Source organism: Artibeus jamaicensis, unplaced genomic scaffold, assembly GCF_021234435.1.
Source record: "Artibeus jamaicensis isolate MK-2021 breed Jamaican fruit bat unplaced genomic scaffold, CSHL_Jam_final contig_3174, whole genome shotgun sequence".
Classification (NCBI taxonomy): Eukaryota; Metazoa; Chordata; class Mammalia; order Chiroptera; family Phyllostomidae; genus Artibeus; species Artibeus jamaicensis.
This window is the reverse complement of record NW_026521738.1, coordinates 953,319-977,682: the sequence shown is the minus strand read 5'-3', so window position 1 is coordinate 977,682 and position 24,364 is coordinate 953,319. Positions and strand designations below refer to the sequence as shown.

Below are 24,364 nucleotides of genomic sequence, written 5' to 3'. Positions count from 1 at the left end.
ATGTATTACATTCATTGATTTGCAAATATCATACCATCTTTGCATCTCTGGGATGAATCTCACTTGGTCATGGTGTATGATTTTTTTAATGTATTGCTGGATGTGGTTTGCCCATATTTTGTTGAGGATTTTAGCATCTGTGTTCAGTGATATTGGCCTATAGTGTTCTTTCTTTGTTGTGTCTTTATGTGGTTTTGGGATTAGGATGATGCTGACTTCATAAAGAGTTTGGGAGTCTTCTGTCTTATTGAATTTTTTTGAATAGTCTGTGAAGTGTAGGGTTAGCTCTTTCTTAAAAGTTTTGTAAAATTCTCCTGTGAAACAGTCTGGTCCAGGGCTTTTGTGTGACAGGAGTTTTTTTTATTACAGCTTCAATTTCATTTGCTGTTATTGATCTAGTCAGGCTTTCTGCTTCTTCATTCAGTTTTGGAAGATTACATTTTTTTAGAAATGTGTCCATTTCACCTAGGCTTTCTAATTCCTTGGCATACAGTTCTTCATAATAATTTCTTACAATGCTTTGTATTTCTGTGGTATCAGTTGTAGTCTCTCCTCTTTTATTTCTGATTGTGTTTATTTGGGTCCTCTCTTTTTTTCTTTTTTCTTTTTTTTTAACTTTTTTTTTTAATTGATTATGCCATTACATTTGCTCTATTCCCCCCCTCCCTTCCCCTCCACCCTGCATACCCCTCCCCCACCCTTTCCCCCCTTAGTTCATGAACATGTGTCTCAAATTCTTTAGATTCTGTATTTCCCCTACTATTCTTTCCCCCCCCCCCTATGTATTTTCTATCTACTGTCTATGCTACTTATTTTCTGTACCTTCTCCCCCCCTTCCCCTCCTCCCACTCCCCTGTTGCTAACCCTCCCTGAGATCTTCATTTCTATGGTTCTGCTCCTGATCTAGCTATCCTCTTAGTTTGCTTTTGTTTTAGGTGTGGTTCTTAATAACTGTGAGTTTGCTGTCCTTTCACTGTTCATCTTTTTTATCTTCTTTTTCTTAGGTAAGTCCCTTTAACATTTCATATAATAAGGGCTTGGTGATGATGAACTCCTTGAATTTGGTCTTATCTGAGAAGCACTTTATCTGTCCTTCCATTCTAAATGAAAGTTTTGCTGGGTAGAGCAATCTCGGTTGTAGATCTTTGGTTTTCATGACTTGGAATACCTCTTTCCAGCCCCTTCTTGCCTCTAAGGTCTCTTTTGAGAAATCAGCTGACAGTCTGATGGGAACTCCTTTGTAGGTGACTGTCCCCTTAGCTCTTGCTGCTTCTAGGATTCTCTCCTTCATTTTAATCTTGGCTAATGTAATTATGATGTGCCTTGGTGTGTTCCTTCTTGAGTCCAACTTCTTTGGGACTCTCTGAGCTTCCTGGATTTCTCGGAAGTCTATTTCCTTTGCCATCTTGGGGAAATTCTCCTTTATTATTTGTTCAAATAATTTTTCAACTGGTGGTTGTGCCTTTCCCCCTTCTGGTACCCCTATAATTCGGATGTTGGAACGTTTAAAGATGTCCTGGAGGTTCCTAAGCTTCTCCTCATTTTTCTGAATTCTTATTTCTTCATTCCTTTCTGTTTGATCATTTTTTTCTTCCTTCTGGTTCTCTCCCTTGATTTGAGTCCCAATTTTCTTTCCATTACTATTGGTATCTTTTGTATCCCCATTCATTTCAATTAATTTAGCTTCCATATGTTTCTCTAATTTGTGACTAAAGTCAACCAGTTCTGTAAGGATCCTTATAACCAGTGTTTTGAACTGTGCATCTGAAAGACTGGCTATTTCTTCATCACTTAGGTCTATCGGTTCTGGGGCTCTGAGTTGTCCTAGAGCCATTTTTGGTCTTTCTGCGGCGCCTCCTCGACCACGCGGCGCGCGCGCGGCGCCGCGCTTTTTTTCTTGATGAGTCTGCTTAAAGGCTTGGCAATTCTGTTTATCTTTTCAAGGAACCAGCTCCTGGATTCATTGATCCTTAGAATTGTGCTTTTAGTCTCTGTGTCATTTAATTCTGCTCTGATCTTGGTTATTTCCTTCCTTCTACTTGCTCTGGGCTGTCTTAGTTGTTGTTCCTCCAGTTCTTATAGGTGTAGGGGTAGGGTGTTTTGAGATGTTTCTATCTTTTTTAGGTAGGCCTGTATTACTATGAACTTCCCTCTCAGGACTGCCTTCGCTGTGTCCCATAAAATTTGAGTTGTTGTGAGTTCATTTTCATTTGTTTCCAGAAACTAAAAAAAAATTTATTTTTTAGAGGGGACGGAAGAGTGGGGGAGAAACACCAATGTGTGGTTGCCTCTTATGTGTCCCCCACCAGGGACCCGGCCTGCAACCCAGGCATGTGCCCTGACCAGGAACCAAGCCAGCGACCTTCTGCTTCACAGGCCTGTGCTCAATCCACTGAGCTACACCAGCCAGGGCCGTTTCCAGAAACTTTTTTATTTCTTCCCTAATTTCATTCTTGATTCATTCATTGTTTAATACCATGCTATTCAATCTCCATGATTTTCAGTGTTTGGGTTTTTTTTCCTTGGGGTTGATTTCCAGTTTCAGTCCCTTGTGGTCAGAGAAAATGCTTGATATGATTTCAATTTTCTTGAATTTGTTGAGGCTTGTTTTGTGTCCTAGCATGTGGTCTATCTTTGAAAATGTTCCATGTGCATTTGAAAAGAATGTGTATTTACCTTCTTTGGGATGAAGGGCTCTATATATATTAGTTAAGTCCATTTTGATGAGACTGTTCTTAAATGTAGTTACAAAACTGCATGTTTCTTGAATTTTACTGTTTTTCAAAATGTCATCTCAGAGGTAAAGATGATCCTTTTAAGTATAGCTGCAGATTAGAGATCATTATGTACCACACCATTAATTCAAAAACTGATCTGATGAAGGGTTAACTGAGAACTTTCGTAATATCAACCTTATTCTCCTCTGCAACACATAGACCTGCATAAATACACATTGACTGTTATCATCTGTTAAAGTGAATCTAATCTTGGAAGTCGTATCTGAACAAATGGGTCATGGAAGACACCCAGACTCCAGAATATTCCCAAATATCTCCTGATATTCCCATTTCAGGCTAAAATAGCTTGTATTTCTTGAAAACTGTTACCTGGGATGTAACTGACATTTCTGTATTCCTTAAAGGTACAGATATTTGCAGAACCTCAATGTCAAATCAAGAAGAGCTCTAGTTTTTCCAGCTCTTATGTATGGTTGAACAATTAAAATTATGACTCTGCAGATTTACTAACAAATACTCTAGAAAGCAGAGCCTGAAGCAAGTATTAAAGTGCTGGTGTTTTATTTGGGTGGCGAGGGTGAGGGAAATGAGGGAAGTGAAGCAAGGAAAGATGTAAAATATTATGACACAATAGATTACCCCACTGGCAGATTTCACAATGAGCCAGAGCCAGCACACACAGCTCATTTGGTCTGCATGTTCACTCAGCAGGCTGGACTTTCTCTGGAAGGCCTGAAAGGAAAAACCATGCCTGAGTGGTCTACAGGAGGGGGAAAGGAGGGGAATTAGTCTGCCAGGTTCCTGCTGTTTTTTGTGTTCCATTCATTAAGGCTCCCTACCTTGGAAACTGACTCTTCCACTTCTGATCATCTCACCCTTCAGCTCAGAAAGCCAGATCCTGTGGCCTGTAGTGTGATATTTCCTCTATCTCTAAGGTGGAGGGGGCACAGAGGGCTCAACGCGGGGGCTAAAAGGGCCACGTAGGTCCAGTGTAACCGGGGTTCTAGTCAGGCTCGGGAGCAATAAGGTTTGCTAACAAGGCAAAAACGAAGACAGTGGTCAGTCGAGGTGCCGAAGATGCCTTCAGGAAGGAGGAGGGGATTGAAACACTGCAGGAGTGTTTGTGGCTGGCATTATAGGACCAAATCATGACTTAGGAGACTCAATGGCCTACACTCCCAGGAAATGATGCATTAAAACAAAGCTTACCAGACTGAGGATAAACTGAAAACCCAATTTTATTTGCTCATTTTCAGTCTCATTACTGGCTGTATTGATCTCATGCCTATTCTCTACTCCCTACCCAAAATGATAGTTTACAGATGGAAAACTCACAAGAGAATGACAGGAACAAAAAAGGACAGATGAGAGAAAACAATAAAATTATCAAAGATGGGAAACAGTCAGAATGGAGAAAAACAAAACTCAAATGTGTACAGCAAGGGGAAAGTAAACAAAACAGGAGCTGAGCAATCACCTTATTACAAGTCTACCACAACACAACCAAGGCTTCCATCCACTTTTGAGTACCTCAATCAGAAATAAGAAAGATGGCAGAGATGATCAGACATTTCAAGAACATTTCCAATATGAGAGACAGGCATCAACAAACAAAAAGAAAGAAAACAGCTGGTGCAGTAACAGAAAAACCTAAAAATAATTGATAACTTCAGAGAAAAAAAATACATTCATTAAAAAGAGAACCAATTCACAAATGTGTTCCTATAGTATGTACATCATTGGCCTTGTATTATCTTTCTTCAAGAATTAATTGAACTTCAAAGAATTTTCAGAATATGCAAAATTAATAAAATTATCTGATTTTTTAAAAAAATATTTATTTTCAGAAGAGGGAGGGAGGGAGAAAAAGAGGGAGAGAAACATCAATGTGTGGTTGCCTCTCATGCGCCCACCACTGGCCCGCAACCCAATTCCCTAACTAGGAATTGGAGTAGTGACCTTTAGGTTTGCAGGCTGGCACTCAATCCACTGAGCCTCACCAGCCAGGGCTAATTGTCTTTTAAAAAGTGACATAACTGAGAAAAAAAAAAACATTTGGAAAATAAGAGCTAGCTTTTGGAAATTAAAAACATATAGTAGGAAAAAATATATAGCACAAAATTTAAATAATGAACTTCTAATCGACAAGAATAGAAAAGGCAGGCAAGGAAATTTTGTTTTTTTAAAACAAAAAAGTTAAAATGGAAAATTAAAAAAAAATTAACATAGAGGTACATTTCAGAAAATCCAACATTCAACTAAAAGTTCCTGAAAAAGAAAGTAGTATCAAGTGAGAATTTCTGAGATGCATATAAAGTACTAGACTTAAAGGGTTCACTAAGTACCTAACATCACAAATAATACCTACACTAAAACATATCATGGAATGTCAGGGCTTTTGAGATAAAGATCCTAAAGCTTTCAGAGAGAAAAATTACAGGTCCCTAGATAAAACGTTTGGAATTAGAACAGCACAGGGTTTCAGCAGCAGCAAATGTGGAAAACTAAGTAAAATGCATTTAAAAGTGTCTACCTACAATTATATAGCCTATCAAATTATCAGTGCAGTGAAAGAATAAAATAAACCCATTTCAGACATGCAAAGGCTCAAAAAATGTATAGCCTATTAACCCTCCTTGGGAATCTACAGAAGCATATAACCTACCAAACAGGGAAGTAAACACATGAAAGCAATAGCTATGGGGCTTAGGAAATAGAGGTGGGCAGAAGAAATGACCAGGCTGAAGGTGAGTAGAAATCCCAGGACAAGAGTTATGCCCCAGGTGTAGAGATGTGCCCATCACAGCCTGGGTAGTACCTTCCCAAAACTCAGGTCATAGTCATCCTAACTCCTGGGACCTCAGAATGTGACTATATATGGAGATAGGGTCCTTAAAGAGGAAATAAGTGTAAATGAGTTCATAAGGGTGGGCACTAATCCAATGTGACTGGCATCCTTAAAGGGGAAGTATGGACACAGATGGACGCAGAGGGAAGACCACATGAGGACAAGGAAAAGGGGGCCGTTTACAAACAACGAAAGGCTTCAGAAGAAACCAACCCTGCTGATACCTTCCTTGATCTCAGACTTCTGGCCTCTGTAAGTGTTGTTTAAGCCACACAGTCTGTGGAACTCTGTTATGGCAGCTGTGGCAAACTAATGGAACGCCCAACCTGAAATAGGCCAGGAGGATTCCAGGAAAGATTACAAACGGAAAAGAATCTAATGTGTTCATCCTAACCACATTAAAAGAAATGTTACAGTGCTGGCAGAGATCTGGGGGATGGATTAGTGGTAGGTCCACAGGAAAAAGGCAAACAAGTGAGGCAAGAATGAGGGGGGACAAAAATGGCCTAAGAAAGGAAACATAACCATGGTATACCAGGGCTCAGAGTGAATGGTGCTCACCTAGTAAAAAACTTGAACTTAGAATACTGATTTCAGTGCAAGTGGGAAATAACTACACTGCAAAGTTGAGGTTAACAAAAGTGTGTGTGGGGTACGTGATGTGAAAAAGCTAAATCCTTATCTTCCATGGTAAGTAGTTAGTAGATAACACCACAAATTGAAAAATCAAGAAGTGGCAATATAAGCACAGTATTTAAGTAAAGCAGCAAATACTAGAAGAGAACATAAAAACAGTGACTGCCTTTGCGGAGTGATAATTGGGTATGGTGGGGTGGTGACTGGGGACTTCTTTTTCATGCTAATCTTAGTAGAACTATTTGAATTTTAAAGTGCTTACTTTAAAAAAAAAATATAAATAAATTTTAAAAGTTTAAATAGAACACTAAAGACCTTTTAAAAAGGGAATTTCTGGTCCCTTTTGCTAGAAAACGCTCAGTGGTGTGTACTGCGAGCCAAAGCCAGAGCTAGAGTGTTGAAGAGTAAATGAGACACAAGAGAGCAAATGGAGCTAGTTTTTAACAAGCCATTCTGATAACTGAAACAGAAGTGGATGGGGACAAAGGGGACAATAGGGTAAAGAAAGGTCTTCTGAAGGTGTCTGGATGACAGGCCTTCTGCTGGCAATGTCCTGAGAAACTGCTTGCCAAAAAACTGCTGAGCTAGTAGACTGGCTGGACTGCCGTCACTGCCCTTGCTTGTTCTTCCCCAGGGAGCCTTCTTGAGTATCCTGGGGAATAAGTCCCCAGGACCAGCCTCTTCGAAACAGCCCTTGCATCTCTGTTAAATGTGGCAGGCAAAGAAAAACCTTATGAGCCATCCTTCAACTTAGATGAAGGATTAGCAACTTGAGACACATACAGGGGAGTAGTTGAGCTGCAGCATGTCCTTAAGGTCAGGTTCAACATGTCCTTCACATGTAAAAGAGAACAGATGAAATAACTATCACATTTAATAAAAGACATTCTAATACAAATGTTCAAAATAAGAGGCTTTAAAAAAATTAAGCCAAAGCCCTGGCTGGCGTAGCTCAGTGGATTGAGCGCAGGCCTGTGAACCAGAGTATCGTGGTTCGATTCCCAGTCAGGGCACATGCCTGGGTTGCAGGCCAGTTCCCAGCAGGGGATGCATGAGAGGCAACCATACATTGATATTTCTCTCCCACTCTTTCTCCTTCCCTTCCCCTCTCTCGAAAAATAAATAAATAAAATATTTAAAATAAATAGAATTTTTAAAAAAATGAAGCTGATATTCATCAAATATCTACCCAGGCTTTTGATGTCATGATGGTATGAAACTTTCTTAAGCAAAGGTTCTGGCTTCCTCTGCAACTAAAAATAATCAACACCCACCCCCCCAACCCCAGTGGTCCACCTGTGTGGTCTAGAGGTACAGCAGCAAAAGAGACAACTTAGAAAAGTCAAAGTCAGAGTACTGCTCCACTGTGACAGGCAAGTGGAGAGAGACCCCAGTAAGTTATGTTCAACTGAAAAGCACAAACATAAGGAGCCACACAAGTCTTCCCAATATCCCAGGCTTTAAATGTCGTATCTTATTCTGTTCATTAAGTAATCTTCATAGTCTGTTAAGTTTTCAAGTTTTCTGAGTCATTTCACAGTTGATAACAATGACCCTGTCAGGTAGATCAACCAACATTCTGGTTTATCAGTCTCTTGCCCAGCCGACAGACAATCCCTACAAGTCCATCCACTCCTGTGTTTAGACAGTGTACATGACAACTCAGTGAAAGGAGGCTGGTCAACCCCACAACAGCCTGCCAAAGAAACAAATGCCTCCTCACAAAATACCACCATTAACTGCAAATTGTGATTAGGTTCCAAAGAGATTGTCTCCTAGGTAAATTTCAATAGAAATCTTGAACAGTTAGGTAAAAAAAGAAACCTTGATGATTGGGTCAAAAACAGAGAAAGACGAAACAGAACATAACTAAAAATTTTTGTATGCACACATTCATATCACAAGTCTAGTAGAAAGGAAATACATAGAAAACATAGCATTGTTAAAAATTAGGTACATGGATATGATATTCTTTATTACTTTTTGAGTTCTAAAATAACATTTTCCTTTAAAAAAATTTAAGCCTGGAAAAACAGATTAATTCATTCAGTATTTCAAATACTGCAAATTTATCAGCATAGAGTCCAGTATTAATATAACTTTCCCTTAAGTTTGAACTTAAGGGAGGAAAAATAGATTATAAACCTCATTTGACCCAACCTTAGGGTCACTCCAGCTGTCTTCAGTCCTGAGGTCTCCAGACAGATTTCCAGGGTAGGTTGGCGTCACTCAGTCCATCCATAATAAGCTGGATAGGAAAACCCATAGTAACTGCCAGGACACCACCTTTTGTTCTGGACTACGTGATTGGCATCTGGCCGTACGCTCCAAGAGAATCTCCTCTGTGAACAGTCCTCTCCAGGGGGGCCAGGAGGAGGGTTATGGTGTCTCTGGTAAAAGCTTCGATTCTGTGAAAAGTTTCTTACAACAAAAAGTAATAAACCATTATTAGTTTTAAGAACATATATAATAAGCTTTGTAAATGATACATAAATACACTGGTTCTAATGATCTCTACCTGTATGACCTTAGCACGTAAATTACTTAAATCTTTGGATTTCTTAGTTCTTTATAAAATAGAGCTAATAACACCTTCTATCTTCATGAGTTGTTCTGAAGGTAAAGTAAGACAATACAGATAAATGATCTACCACACTGTCTCAGCACACAGTAGATTCCCAGCAGCCTTTCTCTCCTTCCCTATAGAGATAAATGCCCATACTGTTCTAATCGGATACTTTCTTTCCAAGTCTGGCAGAATGACATGAGACAGAGCAAGCTAATTATTCCTGAAAACATAAAGCTGCTTTCATTTTATAAATATATGTGTATATATTAATTATAAAGTATAGACATTCTAAAAATAGTATATGCAACAAATTTGGAAAATTAAGATTTAAAGCAAGATCAATAAATGTAATATAATCATACAAAAGAAAATTTGAAATCAGGAAAGAAAAATTAACCTCAATCCTCTCTCAATCCTACCTAATCTAATTAGACTGGTTAATATTTCCTTTTCAAAAATCTCCCCCCAGCATCTTTTTTTTGAAATTGTGAAATTACAATATTATTTTTACTTATCCTGTGTGAGCTATCAGTTTTCACGGCTTTATAAAATGTCATAGTATGGACGTAATTTACCCGACTATTCTTCTCTGTTAGAAATGGAAGCCACTGTCTACTTTTTCACTACTATAAATAATGCTGGGACCAACATCTCTGAATGTACTACTGTACCCTGAGCACCCATTCAAATGTCTGAAAAGTAGAAGAAAGGTTTTAGAAATGTGCTGATTAAGATGAACAGTGAAAGGACAGCAAACTCACAGTTATTAAGAACCACACCTAAAACAAAAGCAAACTAAGAGGACAGCTAGATCAGGAGCAGAACCATAGATATGAAGATCACATGGAGGGTTAGCAACAGGGGAGTGGGAGAAGGAGAAGGGGGGAGAAGGTACAGAAAATAAGTAGCATAGACAGTAGGTAGAAAATAGATGGAGGGAGGGCAAGAATAGTATGGGAAATATAGAATCTAAAGAACTTGAGATATGTGGTCATAAACTAAAGGGAAGAATGGTGGGGGGGGGGAGGGGTGTGCAGGGTGGAGGGGAATGAAGGGGGGAAATAGAACAACTGTAATGGCATAATTAATAAAATATATTTAAAAAGAAATGTGCTGATTAAATGATTATAATATAACTCTTTCCGTATTTTAAAGTATTTCCTTAGACTAAATGTGGAATTAACAGGTATGCGCATTTTGTATGGAATTAAACTTATCTTTGCAAAGGACTGGACAAATTTTCAGTGCCACTGGCAACACAAATAGCATTTAAAAAAAAAAGATTTACATCTTCTAAAAATGCTAACGTCTCTTTGAAAGTGTTCATATTGCGCTCAAAATACTTTTTTAGTTCATGTAATAGTGAAAATCAATTCCTATGAGGTAGGTTTTATTAAAATTGTCATTGGGCCCTGGCTGGTGTAGCTCAGTAGATTGAGCGCGGGCTGAGAACCAAAGGGTCGCCAGTTCAATTCCCAGTCAGGGCATATGCCTGGGTTGCAGGCCAGATACCCAGTTGGGGGCAATGAGAGGCAACCACACATTGATGTTTCCCTCTCTTTCTCCTTCCTGTCCCTTCTCTATAAAAATAAATAAATAAAAACTTTTAAAAAACTTGTCACTGGATTGATGAAAAATTATAGAGAGTTAGAAACCTTACCCGTGATCATACGGCAAGTGAAGGGCAGAAGCAGGGTGCATTTCAGGCGCAGCCTGACACCCCTGCCCGGGGCTGCTTTATCGGGGCTGCTGCTGAGTTAGCAGGCGACGCACAGAGCCTTGCTGCTTCACGTGTACTGAGGCTGTTTCCATTTCCCAAGTAAGAATTCTTTTTTGATTTATTTGTTCAAGTCCTTTGCAAATTCCTCTACTGGAATTTTTACTATTTCCGCTATAATTTGTACCTACTCTTTAAATGACAACCTTCCTTATCTGAGAACTATACCATTTTGAACGTAGCCAAAGAAAGCAAGATCGTTTTTGGTAGTCATACCAAATTGCTGGCTGAAACTAAGTTCATAAGCAATGAAACTGTCTAAGTCTTTTTCCTAGTTGCCTCTGAAAAGTCACATATTTCCCATCCTGCACCTGATCTTCCAGCCCTAAGGGCAAAATATGAAGAAACGATACCTTGAGGTTGACACTGACCAGCAAGAAAATGTCAATTCCTCACCATTATCATAGCATGTTGACACTAAGTTATCACACTACTCACTTCTCCTTCAATTCTAGAAAAGAGGGAAAGCAGACACACCTTGCTGACTGCTGCACATCTGGGGCCTGGGTGTGCAAATGCCAAGAAGGTGCTGGGTAACCGTGGGTCCAACGTCTGTTATTCCCAGGTCCTTGGTGAACAGCCTTATTAGTGGTGTGGATTGGTTCCACCATGTATGATGAGTAGTCAGAACCCCTTGATCTGGAGACACTGGGTTCCCGATCCCTCAAAGAGAATGATTTTTACACACGATATTACTGGTTTCCAAATTCAGTAGCCAATTTACTGTCTATATTTTGGCCAATGAAAATAACAACCCCATCCTCCCTCCATTCCTATTTGTTTAGGTTTCCCCGAGCAAGTAAATAAGTGACAAGAAGAATGGCTATGTGCAACTTAAATGACATAAAAGCACATCTCCCTGACCACAAACTTCACATGTAAAATGCAACTCACCTGATGGGACCATTCTGAAGGTCTTCAAGGTAGTTTTGCCTTTCTATGCAATGTCCTCGGCACCGATTGAATACTAAGGAGTGGAAGAACTGTCAGAAATAGCTGTACAAAAAGCAAATCCTTTCCAGAGAAAGCAGATCAGAGCTGAAATCCATTGACTAATCATTCCGACTGTTATATCTCAATATTTCCAGATACATCCCTGTATACACTTTTGGCAAAAGATTATCTTAGGTCACAATGAATGAATTACAAACTTTTCTCTCTTCCCAAAATTTGGGAAAAGTCCATCCACATTTCCACCTTCCACTTTCATAAAAAGAAAAAATAGCGATAACCCTCATACTCACATTCAATTGCATCGTCTGGCCTCATGCCTTCTACGTCAATCAAATATCTAACAAAACAACATAAAAATCAAGTTTGTTGCAGAAAAGGTCCAATTTCACTTACAGATACAGGTATAAACATCCTAAGGAAATATCATACATCTAATCCAGTAATTATTAAAGAATGACACACCATGATCATGAAAAGCCTTATGCTAAGGATGCAAGGGTGAACCAACTTTAGGAAATCTATTAATAAAATGACTTACATTAACACAATTTAATTACTAAGAGTAGAAAACACAGAACCAACTCACCAGGGTTAAAAAGATATTGGTAAGATACAAGTAATTTTGTATCAAAATATGACAAGAGTATTTATCAGAAATCAACAAATAGCAAAAGACAAGTTGGGGAAACATTGATATCATATCTCAAAAATACTCTTAACTGACTGCATGGGCAGGAAACTTAGCATTCTCCATCACTGCAGCCATGTCTTCCTTACCCTCATCTCTCTCCATCCCACCACCACCCTAGCAGTGATATCACATACACACTCTGGCGTATGTCCACATCTTCCCACCAGAATGACCTGCACACCCTGGACCAAGCCACCGCTATGCCTCGACTGCTACACAAGCCTCACCTGCCTACTTGCTTCCACTCTGTGCCCCTGCAGTGCAGACTGATTATCCTCTACACTAACTCGCCCTCAATGAAAAGAGTTAAATGGTTTTCTACTGCTCTTAAGTTAAAACCTAAAACTTCAACACAGGCCTGCATGATGTAGTTTCATTTTAATGCCATTCTTCCTCCATGGCACAGCCTCCCTAGCCAGGTCTTCCAGCACAGCACATGCTTTCCTGCTATAGAGCCTGTCCTGCTCCTTGTGCCCAGAATTCTCTCCCCCATGACCCTATCTTGTTAATACCTACTTTTCCTTAGGTATCAGATCAACTCTCCCCAAGAAAACCTTCTCTAAGCTCCATGATGAGGTCAAGTTATCCCAACTGATATGTTCTCGTAATACCATGTCCCTCTCCTTCTGGGCACCTGTTAAAGTTGTCATTGTAGATGCGTGTGCGAGCAATTGCTGGAATTACGAGTAACTGCTGGAATTATTCTCTAAATTGCTGGATCCAGGTCACGTCTCTCTGGTCACAGTTTCACAAGTCTCTTTGCTAGCACCCAGCACAGTGTTTACACATAACAGATGCTAGACACATATTTTCTGAATAAACAAACACAAATCGGTACATTGTAGCAACATCCACAAGAAAGCCTAAGGACATAAACTTTTTGATTCAGAAATTCCATCCTGGTTGAAATTGTCTCTCAGACAATAGCATATATATTCAAAGATCTACTCAGAGGAATATTTATTATTTCAATACTTTATAACATCAATTTTCTGATTTTTATGTACATCAGTTAAAGGAAGGAAAAATGCAGCCATTTAAAGGAATGAGGTCTCCAAATACTTTCAAAGGAAGATGAAAGTATTCATCTCCACCATGTATTAAAATATAAAATAAAAACATAAAACAGAATGTCTGAATATTATACCATTAAATTACATGTATATTCTTATATCTACACTGTGAAATTCTGAAAAAACATGTAGTCAATTATTACTGGTGGTAATCCCTGGGTGAGGGGCAATACTGCTTTCTGCTTCATATATTTCTATACTAACTGCATTTTTGCAATTAGTTTTTATTCCTACTTAAAACAACTTAGGCATGGTCTGCCTCTTGGGGTTAGGAACTCACCTGCAGATGAGGTAGCCAGTCCTGTTTAAACCATGGGTACAGTGGACACCAATAAGTCGGTCTATGAAACAGGAAATGTACAGTTAAATAAATGAAGTAAATGCCCTAAAACAAGTTACACACTTTTCTGCAGAGTAACATATTAGTTACCACAGCACTACAACTACCTGGAAAGAAATAACACCTGAGGAAAAATAGGGTTTTTTAGTAACATATTCTAAGGAATGATGTAATATAAAGTCAAAACTCATTGTCTCTGGGAACTTGGGCACAGTCCCCAGTTAGATGCAACAGTGTAAGATGGGGAAGGCCTGGTCAGGTACTGAGAGCAACTCCCCTGAGAAAACTCCTTTTGTCTTAGTTTACAGGGTCCGGCCCAAATAAGGCCCCCTTCTGTTACAAAATCTCTTATTACAAAATCATAAGGATAAAATTCTGTAACATAACAATAGCAACTCAAGCACACCATGTGACATTTTAGGTGACATGTTCAAATTGCTGCCCATCTCACGCAAGACTTTCACGTACCTGACCAACACACTCAAGCAGGCCTTACTTCTGCCAGACCCTGCAGAATGCTCATCAGTAACTGATCAGTTACAGAAAAGGGGAGTTAAAGAAAAACAGGCAATGAGGAGACTGAAATTTGTCTAAGTGAAACGAATGGAATGCCATCAGTTTTAACACCGATTATTAAAAAGGACAGTTTCTGCAGTGCTCTTGTGTTCCCAAGGCATGTCCATCCCCCATTTGTTGATCCTCACCTGCCAGAGGCCTATGTGCCCTGTGAAGTCTGTTTATAGTTTATAGTGAAAGTCAGATGTGGAAATGTAAGCCTGAACTACACAGCGGGAAAATAGAACCAACACGAGAACCATGTCTAAGATTTTCCCAACCATGCCACAGAATGCCTTAGTCCTTATTTTAAAAACATTCTGTGATAAATTAAATAAAAAACATGTAATTGACCTCTGCACAATGTATGCCGCTGACTAGGCACTGTCTGGTAGGAGGGCGCTCATCATCTCCTACCTGGATTACTACCGCCCTACTCCTCACCTCTTCTATTTCAATGCAACCTGCATGTGGAAGATGCTTTCTAAAGTATACACTTGCCTGGGTTGTTCCCTTGCTGAAAAATCTTCATTTTGCATAGAATAAAGCCCAAACATTTAGGATGGCATTTAGAACTCTTAATAAAAGGAGAGCAATCCGTCTGTCTAACTCTAAGTCCACAATGGTCTGAACTGCAACCTACAAAGACTTGCTACATGGCCCACCTCACTCCCGCCCCCATGCCGACCTCTCTGATCCCCTTTTCTATGGCTCTGATCTCACTCACTCTCCCCACTCCAGCTGCACTGGCCTCCTCACTATTGCTCAAACGTGCTGATGTCATGACAGTCGTGCCTCAGGGACTTTACACCTACCATTCTCTCCCTTTAGAATACTACCCAGCACAGTCTTTCCCCAATACCCAATGGCTCGGTTCCTCCCTTCCATTAAGGCGCTGCTAAATGATATCTTCAGAGTAGCTTCTCCTGATCACCCACCACACCCCCTCACCTCCTTATTGTTTTCTTATTCTACGAAGCACTATCACCACCTGGCATTCTGCATATTCACTTTTTATTTCTCTCTCCCCCACTAGAATGTGAAGTATATAAGGGCAAGAACTTCCTTCTGTTCCTACTTCCTAGATCAACGTCTTCACCTTCGAAGGTGTCACATATAAATATTTGTGGAATATGAACAGAAGAATTATGCCCTTTCCCTCTACCCTCTAGTGGCACCAGAGCCTGCGTTCTCCTTGCCACAGATTCAAGCTGTGCAGGTCCTGGACCATTTCCAACACGTAAGCTGTCCTTTCCTCTTTCTGGCCAAATCCTGCTCCCCACAGCCCATCTCAAACACTGACTCAAACACTGACTCCTTTAAGTAGAAAGGCCTTCCTCCATCTCTCTATATTCTCAGACCATATAATTTATTCTTATTATAACTAAGTACTTATACTTCCTACATGTTTACCTGCCAAGATAACTGATGTTCTAGTGAACAAAGACTGCTATTCACCTCTAAATCCTTGTACCCTAACAATAAACCCAACAGGCCGTCAAGTGTTTACTAAATCAATTTATTTTCTGAGTATATTGGTTCTAGGGGATGGATTGTGTAGGGTCCTCCTCTTCATCAGTGAGCCTAGAATCTGTAGAGGGACTCACAGCAGAGGTAGCCAAATGGATCATAAGTCAGGTCCTGAGACCGTCATGGCAAGGAGCACTGCCAGACACAGTGAAGTCAGCATAACACAAGCAGGAGACCAACATCAAGTCAACCATGCAACGGAGTATACCCGGTGTAGTATGTAAAGAACCAATACTTGCAAACATGTTCTCATACACCCCCGTGGATCTTCTAGCCCTCCCGGAAACAGATGGGACACTTCATAATAGTTCCACACAAAGGAGCCTGTAGACTCTGTGGTTATCACAGGCAAAGTCCAGCCTCTCACGACTTAAAGTACAGGAGCGACCTGTGACCAGGGCTCAGATATTTAAGAACTAGTGCCTACAGTAAGTGACCAGGTAACAGCTTGAAAATTTTATCTTAAAAACCACTGATTCCATCTCTCTTTCCTTCCATCCCCTATCTTCCCACATCAGTCTCTATTCTTTCTCCCTTACTCTCTGCTTCTTTATATTTAAACTTACATTTGTATCTCAAATTTACTTAATAAAGTATATTAAGCTAAATGTAGAAAGAGAACAAATGAACACTCGGTCCTGTGGGTGTGTGACTTTCCAAAGAAAAGATTCCCCAGTCTTAAAACATGGCAAACATCACATTCCTTCTGATAGCCAGGTGCCAGGAAAAGGCAATGGGTCCTTTAAATGCAGAAGCTATTAAGACCTGTTTTCAAACAGAGTCAAGTAGATCTTAAAGCAGAAACAAGCAAACACCAGCCTTCCTGTTCTTCTTCCTTAGTTCTTCCTGTCTGAAAACTAAGAATAAGAGGTGGCCATGACCTTCACCTGTACCCAGAGTGGAAAAACAGCAGAAATGTTTCAAATATGAACGATGAAGACACAACTTCACTGTTCCACTCCATTTTCTTCTGCTTCTAGGGGTCTGTCTCACCTCAAACCTTTTTAAATTTTAAAAGGTCTGTCTCAACCTTTGCCTCCTTTTCCTGTTTTTACACATTCCAAAACACTGAGATTCTATCCTTTCTTCCACCTACCGATCACCTCTTAACCAGTAAGACAACAGAACATTTTTATATTATACATTTCCCATTCAAATATTTAAAAAAGAGATGAGCTAGCTCAGCTCCTATTTCTCACTAACCTCGCATTACAAACTAAGTTGCTTATTTGTAGCCATAACGGGACAAACACCTTACTCTATCACCACCCTCTGACATGCCCACATTATCAAATAGGACTAAGGCAGGAGCTATTAAAAATATTAAAAATTCACAACCCCACTCAAAATACATAACAAAGTTCAGGTAAGAAGTAGAACTCACCGTTATCTTTGTTTTCTTTCAAAAACCCATTAACAGCACATTTAAATTTAAAAATAGTGTCATCATCAGGCACTTGATGCCCAATTGTATAAATTTTTAAGTAGGGAATAGTTTCCGGTAAGTCCTAAAAGGCAAGACCATGAAAATGTATGTTATTTCATTTGCAGGGAAAAAATTAAAAATTAAAAGAGCCAGAACAGAGATTGTAATAAACTTAGTATGTCAGTAATTCTGATAAAAAAGGCATTTTCCAAAGCTGCTTCAACCAAGAAGTATCACCAGATTTGCATTAAAACCACAGAATGGATAGTCAGTAGGTATACGCAACCAAAAGCAAAATGCATGTGAACGAATCCATATAGAACTAAAAGCTGCATAAACAAATCCACATAACATTTTACATTTCAAGGGCAAGAGAGTCAGAAGACCTTGAACAGAGCAAATCGCAGGCACTGTTGAGAGCTGGTACTCTCAGGGTGGGAGAGAGTAGATATTGACAATAGCCAGAACAAGTTAAATAAAATCCTGTAGTTCTGAATTCAATAGGAAAGTGTCAGTGTGAACCTATGATGTATTCATATGAAAATAAACATACAAACATAATTGTTACCCCTGAAGAAGTACAGGAACAACTAAGGTTACGTCGTGTCAAGAGGACTCGGGAGCCAAATAGAGAAGCTCCAACTGGCCAGAGATAGGACTCAATTTGTGCCTCAGTAAGAATAGTAACTGCAGTGAAATCCCCGATGATACAAAAATAAATAAATAAAGTACAATTGAACTGGTCATCACTGGAGACTTTAGTGAATCAACTCATTATTTTGAAATTTTTTAAATGAAAAAATCATGCCTTACAGCTGGGCAACCAAATAGCTGATGAGCTTCCTTTCACAGAAATATACCCAGCTAATGTGCCCTGGCTAGTGTAGCTCAGTGGACTGAGTGTGGGCCTGCAAAGCAAGGGTTGCCGGTTTGATTACCAGTCAGGGCCCATGTATGTGTTTGGGCCAGGACCCCAGTGGGGGTGTATGAGAGGCAACTACACCCTGATGTCTCTCTCTCTCTCTTTCTCCCTACCCTCCCCTCTAAAAACAAATAATTTCTTTAAAAAAGAAAAAATATATACCCAGCTAATAAATGAAAAAAACAGTAGAGTTCGCCATTTCTGAAGTCCCCAAATGATTGTGGATGTAGGTACTAATCATCAGTGTCTGCCAACACTACAGAAACAGGCTACACTTACACGTCTCCATGGAAGAACACTCGTAAGGTATGGAACTGCTGTGGAAAACAAAAACAAAACCCCAAGCCTGAATCTAATCAAGCCTCTGGGTCAATTACCAATTTAAAATACAAGTCCTCAGGAATATGGTTACACACATGCGGGTGTGATCATCAAAATTATATGGGACAAACCACATAAATTCTTAAAAAATGAAATTCAACAGGGGAAATAAAAGAACAGGGATATGGTTCCACAGATATTACAATCGAACACAATGTGGACCTTATCTGGGTTTAATTCAAAGTCTTACAAATGTTTCCTTTCATGAGATTTAGAAGACAACTACAAAATGCATGCTGACTGGAGATTTAATATTAAAAAGTTATATTAGGAAAAAAGCCCCACATTTTAAATATGAATGCCAAAATGTACAGGTACAATGACATCTGGAATCTACTTCAAAATAATATGGAATAAGTTGAAACAGGTCAAAGTGTAGATGAAACCTGGTATCAGTTAATGAGTATCAAAGCTGGATGAATTTATGGATGGACAACAAACACCCACAGTTTTACATCGACTTCTATGTAAGTTTAAAGCTCATAATAATTGTGTAAAAACAAGAGGACACTGTGGAAAACAGTCTGGCAGTTTCTCAAAGGTTAAACACAGAACTACCACATGACCTAACAACTCTACTCCCACCTACACATCCCAAAGAACTGAATGCAGAAATCTGAACAACTATTTGTACACCTGTGTTCACAGCACCATGATTCACAAGCTCCAAGGAAGGAAACAGTCCAAGTGGCCATCAACAGATGAAGAGGTAAAATAAGGTATACATACACATGGATTATTCACCCATGAAAAGGAATACCATTTTGTTGCATGCTATAACAGGGATGAGCCTTGAAAACATTGTGTTTAGTGAAATAATCCAGACACAGGACAAATGGATGAGCACTTACACGAGGTACCTAGCATAGGCAAATTCACAGAAAGCAGAGGTTACTAGGGGACGAGGGGAGGGGAAATGAACTTGTTACGGCTTAATGGTTCAGTGCTTTTGTTGATGACAATGAAGTTTTGGTTATAGACAGGGATGATGGACACACATGACGTGAATGTACATAATGCCACTGAATTGGAAACTCTTGGTTAAAATGGTAAATGTTAATCTACATTTTACAACAATAAAAGAGGAACAACTGAGTTCCTTTTCATTATTTCTATTCTCAGCCTGTTTCATCATCTGTTAAATTCCTAATCGTGATCATTTATTCTGAGCTTAGTGAAGAATAAGCACTCAATAGGAGATATCAGTCCTACGACTACTTCAACAGCTAGAACTTGTTGTGCAGATTAACTAAGGTATGTGAAAGGACTTTTTAATTTAGGTTTTAAAAGATATATGTTTGTGGGGGGCACAGGAGATGGGCTGGGATGGGAGTAAAAGACAGAATACTGTAGTTGAAAAATAAAAAAATAAAAAAGATATATGTTTATTTTTAGGGAAAGGGGGAGGGAGAGAGAAAGAGAGGGAAAGAAACATCCATGTGTGAGAGAAACATCAATTGGTTGCCTCTCTCATGCCCCCAACTGTGGACCTGGCCCCCAACACAGGCATGTGCCCTGACCAGGAATCCAACCCGTGACCCTTCCATTTGTGGGACAATGCCCAACCCACTGAGCCACACCAGCCAGGGCTCAAAGTACTTTTTAAAATAGCAAACCGCTATCAAGTATTAACATGTTTTTATTGTTAATGTTATTATTGTTTTCTATGGTCACTGAACTGGTCAGAAGGAGGACAATTCTTTCCAAATGTGGGCCAACAGAAAAGATGGGTTTCTGTACAGCATGGAAAAATTATAGGAAAAGAAAGCATACACCTTTAAGTAATCATCAGTCTTTTACTGTGATGATTACACATGCGCAGGTAACTGCTTAAAATAAATGCTAATGACATAATCAATATTCCTCTTTGTGCTCTTAGGCTACTACTTATCTCACTAGAAGTTTACTTCATTTTCAAAATACAGAACATAGTAGCTTACAGAATTTCTTAAGCACACACAGAGCCTACTGCCAAATATTAGACTTTAATTTATGTCTTTATCTCATTCTGAGACAACAATTAGAAATGTTTAGTTCAGGAAACCACTTGGTTCCCTTTTTCAACTGTTACCCACGAAAGTACGCTTGGATTCATCTTAGCCTGAGGTGATAAATACTAGCTACTGTGAATTATTATAGTATCAGAAAGTAGGTTCTATTTTAGTTAACATTTCCATTTACCTCTGGTTTATAATAGCGGTGAGTATATGTTAAATCAATAATCAGTCCAAGTTCTTCATTCTGTTCTTGGATTTTGTTAAAAAGATCCAAGGGGGAAAAACGTTCTTCTGGAGCAAGTCTCTCTTCAAAACTCTGTCAGAGAGGATGAGATAGGAAACAGACAAGGTGCACTTAAAATCCTTTGTTATGCGATCCGTTTATTCAAGCCCTGTGACGCTGACAGGAGAGGGGCTAAGCAGAGACCCTTGTAAAGCCTCCAGAATCCACTTTTAGTGCTCATGCAGTAGGGACTGGAGCAGTTAGAAAAACTGCATAGAAAAGAGAAAAAATTCCCAGTAACTGCGAATGTGGGTGGGAAGCCATTTATTCACTCAACAAAGATTGTTAAGTATTAATTGCATGTCAAATACTTGCTTGGTATTGATGAATGTAAGAACCGTATGTTATCTTTATACCAAATTTTAATGTCCAGAGATGCAGAAAAATAGATGCAGTGAGAAAAAGGAACCCCTACCCATGAGTCACAAATTAAATTCCCAATACACTTAAATTAGGCTTTTACTGATGCTAACCTATGCTATAACAGGCAGTGTAATGAGACATGGAATCTATTCTCACTTTCTGTGTATCATTCAAATACTTTCCCCACCTACTCCTTTCTTAGTTAAAAAAACAAAACCAAAAAACATTTTAAGAATTTCCATGCTGAAACCCTAACCTTGCATTTTTCTTGTTGTGATGGAGGGAGCAAAGGGTCTTCCTGGCAGTCAGTAGATGTGGTCACAGATGCTAGACATTTTGTCAAATCGGAACAGTCCTACAAATGTGTCTTATACTTGAATGACTATTGAATATTCTACTCCATGTTCAATGAGGTGAAAAAACTGTTTGTAACTATGTAAGCCTTAGAAACTAGCTCCGTTTCACAATTAAACACAAAGGTTTTATTTTTCCTCCAGTTTTAATGTACACTGAATTCTCCAGAATAGTAATTACCTATTAACCAGTGAAAAATGAACTTGGTTTTATTTGGAAATCTACTAAGAGCTGTTCACTGTCATGGAAACTCCTATCGCTAAGGCAATATAACCCACCTAAATCAGTCTGCATTTGCAGTTTTTGTATTCATGGTGCAAGTAACCAACTACTTCTTTATTTCCAGTATAGTCATGCCTAAACATTTACATAGTGAAATGCAAAAATTATAAGTTCTTTTATTTATTCCTTGCATTAAACAAGGAATAAATAGGCCCCCCCCCCCCAATCTCTGGAAGGCAGGTCCCTTGTAGTACAGGCTTCCCCCACTAGGGGAGTGTTCAAGGAAACTATCTGCATCAGGGTACCAGCAAGCATTGTTGTGAGAGGCTATGTTTGGCTCCAGCAAAATTTTTTTGGCACATGTTTGTGCTTTCATGGAGGGTGATTTACGACACAGTGCTGACCAAGAACAGCATGACCCCCGTGCCGCACCCTTCCTATCCACCTGATCTCACCCTAAGTGACACTTTTTTTTTTGTTTCCCCCAGATGGAAAAAGTCGTAAAAGGTAAACAGTTTGCCAGTGTGGAAGAAGTAAAACAAAGCACAGCAGAAGCTGTTCAAATTGAATGCCTTAAAAGGCATTCAAATTGATGAATTCCAAAATTGTTTTGAGTGGTGGAAAAAAAGTCTCAGTAGGTATGTTGCATCAAGTGGAAAGTAATTTGAAAGTGACTTAAGTTTAAACATGTAATAATACACAATTTTTATAAATACTGGTTTTTTGGGGTCCCCTCTCATAATTACAGCATTGCACTAATTTTTTCCTTTAAAATTAAGTATGGAAGTAGGTTGAAATTCATTTGCAATGAATTTCATTTCATGATAGTAAAGGGCAAAAATAAAGCATGTGCTAAAGAGAAAGTGGAGAATGACAGGATTGAGAATCAGTGTTCTACATGATAAATTCAGATTTCTGAAAGAATAATGAATTAAATTTTGCTTACCTTTTTCAAAGGAACTTTGAAAGCAATGAAACGAGTCCCAGGCATTCTCTGTCCAACTGGGAGATAGTCTTTCCACCTGTTAATACATTTTTTGTTAGCCCGTCTCCCTGACACAGATTGAAGACTCCTTGGTCTCTTCTTCTCTTTGCTTTGCATTTTACTGCTCTACTTATTCAAGCCCATCTAGTATACAAGAGTACTCCCTTCTTCCTGCTTCCCCATCTTGAGAACAGATACCAGGCAACACTGCACAGGTCTTAACAAATGAGGCAGATCTAAGACCAGAGGCGGCCAGAACTTCTGTGTCACTGACAAAAACTAGCCTAGTCCTGAATACTATGGTGCCACTAATATATACATGTTAACTGAAATAGTTTAAACTCAATCCTTTCACTTCACACTTTATTTTCAGTCTTCGTACAACTGATGCCAACAAATCAGATCAGTAGGAAACTTTGAGTTCATATTTTAGAAGGATACCTGATTGAAAAAGGGACTCTGAACATCACCTAATGCTAGGAGTCTGAGTGAAAAGGAATACTGACTTCTGTCAGGTGACTGGAATGACCCAAGGTTAATTCAGTTTATCTGCAGCATAGAAAGTGAAGGAAGGTAAAAGCAGCGCAAGTTGGGGCTGAAGAAGCAGAGTGGATTCTAGACAGTACAGAATCTTAAAAGCCATGGTAAAGACTTTGTATTCATTCTTGAAACAATATTTTTGAGTGATGTTTATGACCAATGTTCCAGTTTACCTCTTAAAAAAAGCTTTCTGTGTGAAGAATGGATTAGAAGGAAACGAGTAGATAGATATGGATACACTAGTTAGGACCTAACTGCGACAGATCAGGCAGGTTCTGGACTAGGATGCTGACCGAGAGAGACTGAAGGACTCAAACTATTTTCAGGAGATAAAATGAAAGGGACATAACAACATACGACATGAAGAAAAGGAATGAAGTGTTCACTGCACAAATGAGCAAAGTTTCAACATTAATCATGTGAACCTACAGAAAAAGATCTTTCAACTGAGACCTGTTTGGAAACTCCACAGTATGCCCGTTGTGATCTGTTAACTCTAGAAACCAACGTTTTCGGTTGAAAGTTCAGCGGCACTGGGGCGTTTTCTCACTCAAACTCCGTACCTGTTACTCACATTTTCTGTGCCACAAGAACACAGCTTCTGGAATTAAGGGGTGGGGGGAGTCTATTTTGGTAATGAATGATAGATATCCCTAACACTGACACTTCCATCTAAGAAACCAGTCCCTCCCCATTTATCCGAGAAGCGATGGCCAGAGCCTCGCTTTGAAAAGAAAGGGAGAAATCAGAAAAGCATGGACATTTCAGCTACTGCGGCCGGCGCAGCGAGAGGATCACAGCCCCCTGGCGCGCGGCGGCCATAGTGATGGGCAGAGACTGCAGGAGACGCCCACGAGCTACAGACAGGAAGAGCCACGCCCAGAGTCTAAGGCTTGTTACCTTTCGGGGATGTGGTTTCCGCCCTTCTTCTTGGCCTTGGAACGTCCAGAAAACACGCGTCCCGGGCCCCAGCCGCCCCGGGCACGATGCCATTGGCTCATGTGGGCCCCAAGGTGCCGCTGAGCAAGCGCCAAGAGCGCCAAAGTCGCCAGACCTAAGCGATCAGAGCCAAAACAATATTCTCCACCGGAAGCTTCTACACAGCAACCTACGCAGCTCCACCTTCTACACAGCCTCCTTGCTAATGCGCACGCGCCACAGCTCGTGGTGATGATGTCAC

General features: G+C 39.6%; 1 protein-coding gene across 1 annotated transcript; it reads right to left on the bottom strand.

Annotated features, from left to right (window-relative positions):
* Positions 1–3,958: 3,958 nt before the first annotated feature.
* DUSP11 (dual specificity phosphatase 11) lies at positions 3,959–24,314 on the bottom strand. Its single transcript, XM_037130893.2, has 9 exons — positions 24,085–24,314; positions 22,606–22,681; positions 20,622–20,753; positions 17,096–17,219; positions 13,567–13,627; positions 11,813–11,859; positions 11,463–11,535; positions 11,046–11,231; positions 3,959–8,643 (listed from the first exon to the last, which is right to left on the bottom strand). Exons 1-9 carry the CDS (start codon positions 24,183–24,185, stop codon positions 8,448–8,450), a joined length of 996 nt encoding a protein of 331 aa, XP_036986788.2. The 5' UTR covers positions 24,186–24,314; the 3' UTR covers positions 3,959–8,447.
* Positions 24,315–24,364: the final 50 nt, after the last annotated feature.

Bases quoted from the DNA above. Each gene is read 5' to 3' on its own strand.
- DUSP11 (XM_037130893.2), bottom strand. From the start codon at position 24,185: ATGAGCCAATGGCATCGTGCCCGGGGCGGCTGGGGCCCGGGACGCGTG. The intron at 20,754-22,605 runs GTAAGCAAAATT...CCTCTCTGACAG, and splicing joins TCAAAGTTCCTTTGAAAAAG to AGTTTTGAAGAGAGACTTGC. The intron at 17,220-20,621 runs GTAAATGGAAAT...CTTGCCTTTTAG, and splicing joins ACCGCTATTATAAACCAGAG to GACTTACCGGAAACTATTCC.